This window comes from Rutidosis leptorrhynchoides, chromosome 5 (genome assembly GCF_046630445.1).
Source record: "Rutidosis leptorrhynchoides isolate AG116_Rl617_1_P2 chromosome 5, CSIRO_AGI_Rlap_v1, whole genome shotgun sequence".
Lineage (NCBI taxonomy): Eukaryota > Viridiplantae > Streptophyta > Magnoliopsida > Asterales > Asteraceae > Rutidosis > Rutidosis leptorrhynchoides.
In genome coordinates this window covers 346,835,117-346,843,537 of record NC_092337.1, presented here as the reverse complement: position 1 = coordinate 346,843,537, position 8,421 = coordinate 346,835,117, and the positions used below count along the sequence as shown (strand labels likewise).

Below are 8,421 nucleotides of genomic sequence, written 5' to 3'. Positions count from 1 at the left end.
GACCTTCTAATTTCGGTACGGTTTAGTTTAGATGAGGCGCGGTGTATATAGTATATTTGTTAGCCGCTTTCTAGGTACGAGCCTCGTCGGTTTATCCTTTGTATCTCTTGTTGAAGACGTTTTCTTATCAAGAACGTTTTCCGTTTTTTATATTAGTTTTTTCTTTATTTTCGGCAAAAAAAAAAAAAAAAAAAAAAATAAAGAAAAATAAAAAGCACACCCTTAGAGTAGATACACGAGTTGATAGGGATGATATATTTTGATGGAATGCAGACATGGATGCCATGAGGAAATGCAATACAAAGGATGTTATATCCTTTGTATCTCTTGTTCAGGACATGATCTATAAAAAGGGAAATGTCATCAACAACTTGCAACACGAAGAGTTCATCGAGATTTATGAAGTTATCGGTTACAACAAACCCTTCAATAGCTACAAATTGTTGCACTTCAACAAGTTCATTAAGAACTTATAAGCTTCTTATTAAATACCTGATAACTAGATCTTTATAGTTGAAACTTTAAGTAAACCTGAGGCCCTTGATTAAGTTATGGTTTAACAAAAACCCCTGATAATTAATTTTACCTCTCTTCTTGAAAACTCTATACTACATACTAGTATCATTCTCCCCATTAAATTTTTAACAAACCGATCAAATTTGTCGTAAACCTGATATTCACAAAAAATTTGATTGGTTTACTGTATTCACTTGATCATCAAAAGTATCCTCCATAAGAAGACTTTGAAGAACTTCGAACCTTGAAGCGATACTGTTTCTCACCTTCTTTAGAATTTTGAACGACGACAACTTTCATGGTAACATTATTAGGAGGAAGCTGCAATCGAAGGGGGTAAAGCTTCCCGTCTAATGGACTTTGAGAACAAACCGTTATGTTGTGTAGTCTCGTTTCTTCCTCTAACATACGTGTCAACTCGTTAACTCCGTTTCCTTTGAAACTAACGCAAAATCCTTGCGAGTTTTCGTCAATCTCCCCAACATCTTCAGACACCACATGGTAATATATCGCTCGCCCTTCTTCCCTCTTTAGCGGTGAATCAATCGACTACAAAAAAAAAATTAAAAATTAAAAATAAAAAAGATTATCCCTTATGTTTCACTCTAAGTGTCTACCGTTACTTTTTAAGTCTTGCTTTGTCAACTTTGACACTAAATATTTTCATCTGTGTTATATAATATTTAATGAAAATTATATGAATAAAAACACATTTAAGGGCAATTCATTCATATAATTTTTCATCAAATATCATATAACACAAATAAAAATATTTACAGTAAAGTTGACAAAGTAAGACTTTAAAAAGTGAATAGTAGACACTTATAACGTTTACTTATAAATTAAGATGATAGTTTATCAATCCGTACCTCATGATTTGAGAAAGTCGGGGACTTCGACCGATTAGTTGACGGGGAGCTGGTTTCAGTGGAACTAAACGATCCCGAATAAGGAACCAACTGCATCGAATCAGCAACAGTCTCAACAAACTCAATTTGCCACATGATCCAATCTTGCGTAATCGTTCTATGAGGAATATCGTGAGTAACCGAATTCCTCCATGGAGGAAGCCCGCCGTTAGCCCTCAAATAATGCCCGTATCTCGTCTTAAACTTCACTTGTTTCCCTTCGGTTATCGGTTCCCATTCAACCGACGAGTCAAGTCGACTAGGCACAGATTGCACAACTTTATTTCCAGTCATTCCAAGCAAAAAATGATGATTCGAAGCCGTTAAGTATTTATTATAGCACGACTTGAAGCGAACAATGGTGACATCATCGGGCGTATCATCAACAAACTCGATGATCCAACGGTTGCTGTTTGATCCCTTGTTGCGGTCTTGGGAAACGTTTACTTGGTCGTGATTAGCGTGAAGGTATTTACCGTGGTGACTTTTTAAGCGAACCATTTTAGCGTTACGTAGATCCGTTAATGAAGGTGATTCTGGCTGCTGTTGATGTTGGATTAATTGTTGTTTTCGTTGTTTGATCATCGTTAACATTGAAGGTAAATGAAGTCGAAAATGAGGAAGTTTCTGTGTAAAAGAATGAAAAGAAAAGGAGATGAATTTGGTGAGTTTAGTTTGAAATTGGGTATTTGTCACTGTCATTGTACCTTCAAACATCCTCACCTGTTATTTGTATATGTTTGGTGTCAAACTCAAAGCAAACAAATTAGCATATGATTTATCAAACGCGTATTACATACGGATATTAGTTTACGTGTTGTTTGATGACCAATATAAACTGTTTTTGTACCCGCGTTTGTTTTTATGTAGATGTGACCAAATTAACATAGTAAGCAACTAAGCATGATCATACATCAAGTTTAGTTTATAGAGATTTTTTATTTTTTTTTAATTGATTTATTTATTTATCAAAGAAGACAAAACACTTCGTATGACTGTTTTCGTTAGGGGGTAATGTCGATATAGTTGAGTTCGAGTTAAGTGATCAGGGTTTTGTTTTCATGGTTTTGTATTGTGTCTGCTTTTTAGTGATTTTCAGTTTTATCTTTATTTAATGGTGGTTTTGATATAACCATCGTAACATGAAGGCGAAAATATTAATTTAGGGGTGATGGTATAAAAAAATTTACCCCTAAAAATTATAGAATATTACACCAGAAATTTTTTCCTAGGTGGGAGGGTACCACCTCCGGGTACCACTAAGGTCCACCCCTGAAGGTAACCTAATGGTCAGTGGCGGAACATGAACTCGACTTTAAGATAGGTAAAACCAATGACATGGGTAAACACTAAAAAAAAAATCTTATTTTTTAATTAAAAAAAAACTTTTAGTCAAAATTTTTTTTTTTTTTTTTCAAATCCAAGTGTGACAGATACCACCCTACGGATGCACTAAGATCCGCCATTGTCAGGGTACTAATTTTCTTACAAGTTTTCTGGTTCAAATTTCAGTAACATTATATCATGGGGTAACTAAAGAACATGTTCGAAAATACTCATGTTATAACTTCACTAACACTAACATGTTCATAAATACTAATGGTATAACTAAAAAATGCTCCAAAATACTAACGCCATCATATAGACTTGGTCCGGGTAATACTATCTTAAGACTGGTGCGCTTTTATAAATTGCTTGCACTAAGGTTCGCGAAAAAAGTGATTACCCGATATAAGTCAATGCTCGTATGCAACTTTACGAATACATGGTGATTTAAAGTTGCATAAATTTGGGCCATTATAATCAAGGAGTCCAATTGACATAGACTTGTGTTTACCGGGCCACCAGCGTCATCTCAACCCACTTGGGCTCAAATTCATATCTGGATATACTAAAGAAGATAGTGACAAAAGGGTTCATTTGGGCCCATATACTATCACAATACTTTTCTAGTTAAATACGCACAACGTGTTGAAAAAGCCTAATATAACTCCCATTATTTATCTTCATTTTTAAACAACTTTCAAATATTATTTATTCACTTAAAATGTTGTACAATTTTAATTTTCCTAGAAATTATGGAGCTTATACTATTGAGAACGTTCATATATCTTCACCATTTAAGTTAATGCATGTTTAAGTGAGAAAACATGATATACTTTATATAAGTAGTGTATCGACAATATAGTATCTATATACTTTGTTGTAAATTTACTTTTAGTGACAACTTTCAATAAGATTCACTTAATCGTGGGAAACGACAAACAACAGTAGAGTCACGGGGACCAATGTAAACGGACAAACCACAGTAGAGTCACAGGGACCAATGTGGAATATTAGTAGTGTAGATGTCACCCACTATCAACGTCCTTGGTACAATCTAACCTCACCTTCACTTGTTAAAATTAAACGACAAAGTATAACAAACGAAACGACCAACCTAATAGTATATAGGATAAAATTAAACGACAAAATATAACAAACGAAACGACCAACCTACTAGTATATATAGGATAATATATTGTTTACACTTCACATAAGGTCGTAAACATCTTTAAATGGGAACTTGTCTCTTGTGACTTTGTAATTACTAATCGGTGTAGGTAGGGACTACGGAGAATTTTTTGGCCAAAAGGTATATTTTTACGGTGTGTGTGTTGTCCTAGAACTATGCATGGATGAGATTTGAAACACCGGTATACCCGGCCTTCTCAAATCCGAGTTTGACAAATCACCACGAACAAGGGCGCAGTATTATGAAGACATGTAGGGGCATCCGCCTGATCTGTTTTTTTTTTTTTTTTTTTTAAATACACTAATAAGAAATTTACTAAAAAAATAAGGTTTTTATTTAGGTTTACCCCGCTCTTAATAGAAAATTTTAAGTTTTTGCACCCGTCCGATTTGTATTCGGATTCAAGTTTCGCCACTGACCATGAAGATGAGCTTGTCAAGTTCGGGTTAGGCCATGTGGCCATCCTTTTTGAAACTCGGTCTTCCCAAGTTTGGATTTTGACCACTTTTTCTAACGCGTTCTGAAACCAGATTCGGAAGGCCGAATTTAAGTTTTTAATGAGCTCAGTTACTTCATGTCTAACTCTTTTATAGCTTTTTCATTTATTACAATAACGAGGTGGATGTGGATATGAAATGGACAAGTGGTAGTAAAATTGCATGTGATTTTGCTGTCCATTTTTATTAGAAGAATGAAAGAGGATATTGAACATATGCTTCCAAAGCCGTTTTAAGTGAAAGAAGTGAAACCTGGCCTTTTCAAAGCCGAGTTTCAGAACGAGTAAAGAAAAAGTTGTCCACATGCCTTAACCCGAGATATGCCAAAACCCGAATATGGGCAGTGACGGATCTAGGATGGGGTAGTCACCGGTTAAAACACCTAAAAAATTTCTACTAGATGTCTTATTTCAATGGTGTCACTCAAAAAAATGTACACTATCCAGTAGTGTAACTAGTTAAAAACTCAAAAAAATTTCACTACATCGCGTATTTCAGTGGTGTCCCGTGCTACCACTGAACACTATATAGGTCCGCCCCTGGATATGGGAAAGCCAGGTATAGAAGTTTTACAAATCTCATAAACACACCCTATGACATACCTTTTGGCCAAAAAATTCGACTAGGGACTACTTGGAGATTCATAATCGACTAGTTTGACGGTGATCAACTATAACTTTGACTGAAATTAACCGAATTTGAGTGAATAAAATCCGGTTTTAAGTAATAAAATCAATTTTGACATAGTAAATTGGACTTTTGACAACTAATAAATTCTACTTTGGCTAAGTCGAAGACTAGACGAAATTAATCACGCTACTTTAGTCGTATTAGTCGGGAATATTTGGCCAAATCGGACTACATTTATAATCAAGATTTCACATACAATCCAACTAATCATGTATTATATTTACTAAACAAATGACTTCCACTTGTTGGGTACTTTATACTTTGACTAGTTGATGTACTCGTATATCACTGAAAAAATTTCGTATATCACCAAGTCCTTTATGGTGCTATACAATAGATATCACCAATTAGTGGTGTACAAAATATTTTTAATATCATCACCCTTATGTTTTAGCTAAGCACTTCTAATTTACAAACATATAAGCATTTTTATAATAAAAAAAAAACAAGTTTTTCTACGGTTATTTTACAAAATTTTCTTTTTCTACTAGTGGGAGGAAGGAAGGAGGTTATCAATGGAATTTGGTCCAACATTTGGTATATATATACATATATAGTTCTAAGCTATTGTGAATCTGATTCTCATTGTCCCCAATTCTTTTAAGTACTTCGTAAACTACATTGCTACCATACAAACGACTCATATAAATACGTAATGATGTATATACATCTATACATGTTCATATAAATTACATAATGATGTATATCTATACATGTTTCACTAAGTTAGTGTCCTAACCTATTACTCTATTCGTCTCATGATAAATTAATATTCACATTACTATTTTGAGTTATCTCATTATTAGTCTCTTTGGTTGTTTAACCGATCAAAAAAGTCTCAAGCGAGTAGATATGAAACTTGATCGGTGAAAATTACAATTAAGAAGTTTTCGTCAAAATTGATAGGACAAATGGAGTATCTAACATTTGGTAATAGTAAAATATATGTTTCAAATTGACACTATCCTACTCTCCACTTGTTCTCTAGCTATGAGAAAGCATAATCACAAGTAGTGTGTAAAAAAAAAGTGGTACACTAGAAGATGGAACATATTTAGGGTTGTGTTTTTTTGCATGTGAAAGCACTAGCTAATATGATAAATGACCATATCTACCATCCACTACGAGTGTTGGAATTTTGACATTCTATGTGGCCAATAACTCAATCTTCACATTTTGTTGGGAGGTCCATTATTTAGAATTCACATCCACATGTTATATGCCTTTTATTTTAATGGTAAGTGCAAAGTGCAATGCAAAGTGCTAATTGAGTTCCATATTACAGTATGTTTTAATCTTTTGTTCATTTTCATAGCATATAGCATATTATAACTAGATTTTCATATGTTTTGTTACGGATATTAAAATGTTACCATAAGCATCATTAATGATTTGTTGAACGCTTTATGTCTAAATTCTTTGGTTAACTAGTGAATTTATCAAAGTAAAAGGAGGCCTATATACGTCTATAGACTAGACTTATGATCTGATTTATGTTCCGGTCAGTACTAACTAATTTAATTGTATGAATATAAGATTTCTATTGAGCCCTATTTAAATAAACTGAGATTTCTTTAAATTTTAACATTTGTCTAATTATTATTAACTAAATATGATATTTACTTTTTTATACACGTATTAATTACTGTACAAATTATGTATAAAATTTTAAAATAATTGAGGTTGATTGAGTTAAATTTAACGTGTGACACTTGTAAAACTCTTTTATATTACCAAAACCACAAATTTTCCTTTTTTTGATCACCGGTATTTCTTTATAGTACCATTTTGACATGTATCTTTACCCGTTAGGTCTATCTAAATAAACAACGTAATCTAATCACCATCATATATAACAAATAATTAACTTTCCACACATCCCAAAAAAATTTGATATCTTTAAAACGTGTCCATTATTATAATTATCTATTATCTATGACGTTTTATATCAACCGGGAATTTATTATCTTCAATTCATTATCACACCAATGCAAAAGCTACACAAAATTGGTACGAAAAAAGAAACGTTACACGTAATATTTAGTTAATTTATGGAAATATATAAGGAGTAAATAATACGTACACATCATATAGTATTTCAATTCTTCTCTTTTTAATATAAATAAATATAAATATATATAGCACTCATAAGTATAAGTATGTTACAAAAAGGAAGGTCACACAACATTTTTTAATCCATTTATTTTTTTGTCTAATAAATTTACAGTTATATTTTTAAATTAATCTAAATAGTTAAATTTATATTATTATTATAAATATAATTACAGATATAATAGGTAATTAAATATACATGAATAGTGTCGTTTAAGACCTCCTTTACTAAAAGAGTTAAAATTATTTAAATCCAATTAATTAATTACCACAAATTTCATGTCAATTAAATTATTATATAGCAAATAAATAAATATTAAAATATTGGAGAACTAGGTACCTTTTTCCTCGATTGTGGAAGGCTCCGAGGTGACGACCCGGAAGACTGACCCGACCCAAAACCCGATCCAGAAACATTATCGGACTCCGGAAAACTAGGAACTAACACTAAACAATTATTTGCAACAACACAATCATCTTCCATAACATCAACAGGTTCAACGTCCCACAAAATCCAATTATTCATTGAACTCGTAAAACTTCCGTCATGCGTCACCGTATTCCGCCACGGTGGCATCGCACCATTGGCTCTCAAATACGTTCCAACACACGATTTCAGCTTAAACTGAAACCCATCTCTTATTGGTTGCCATTCAATTGATAAATCTCTTGTGTTTTCAGTAACTGATTGGATGATTTTATTGCCAGCTGTTCCTAAAAGTACCGGTGTACTGCATGCCGTTAAGTAACGGCCGTAACAGCTTTTCAGACGGATCACGTGATTGTCCACGTGTTCGATTAACCATCGTGCCGGTCGTGTTGAACGGGCGGTTCGGCTTTGATAAACGGTTTGATAGTCATCTCCGGCGATGAGGTATTTGTCGAGATGGCTTTTTAGTTTAACGGCCACTGCTTTCTCAAAAAATTCCATTTTTTGATATTTATGCAAAATAAGAATAATAAATGTTAGTGTACAGTTTGGTTTTATATTAGGGGAAGTTACAACATTAACCCTTCAACTATTTTGTGATTTACAATATTGTTTATGGAAAGTGTTTTACATGTTCATGGTTATAAGGCATATTTTGCTAGTTCTATTAAGGATTTATGGTAACACAATTGTTAATGAGACTTTGATATCATGTATGAATTAATTTCAGTGATCCATATCTTTTGGTTGCTA

General features: G+C 33.0%; 1 protein-coding gene across 2 annotated transcripts; it reads right to left on the bottom strand.

Annotated features, from left to right (window-relative positions):
* Positions 1 to 360: 360 nt before the first annotated feature.
* Positions 361 to 8,176, bottom strand: LOC139847207 (uncharacterized). 2 transcript variants are annotated; one of them, XM_071836845.1, is made up of 3 exons: positions 7,579 to 8,176; positions 1,386 to 2,147; positions 361 to 1,065 (listed from the first exon to the last, which is right to left on the bottom strand). In XM_071836845.1, exons 1-3 carry the CDS (start codon positions 8,167 to 8,169, stop codon positions 718 to 720), a joined length of 1,701 nt encoding a protein of 566 aa, XP_071692946.1. In that variant the 5' UTR covers positions 8,170 to 8,176; the 3' UTR covers positions 361 to 717. The 2 variants fall into 2 exon arrangements, with proteins under 2 accessions (XP_071692946.1, XP_071692947.1); XM_071836846.1 differs by having other exon boundaries at positions 1,386 to 2,051.
* Between the last annotated feature and the right edge of the window lie 245 nt (positions 8,177 to 8,421).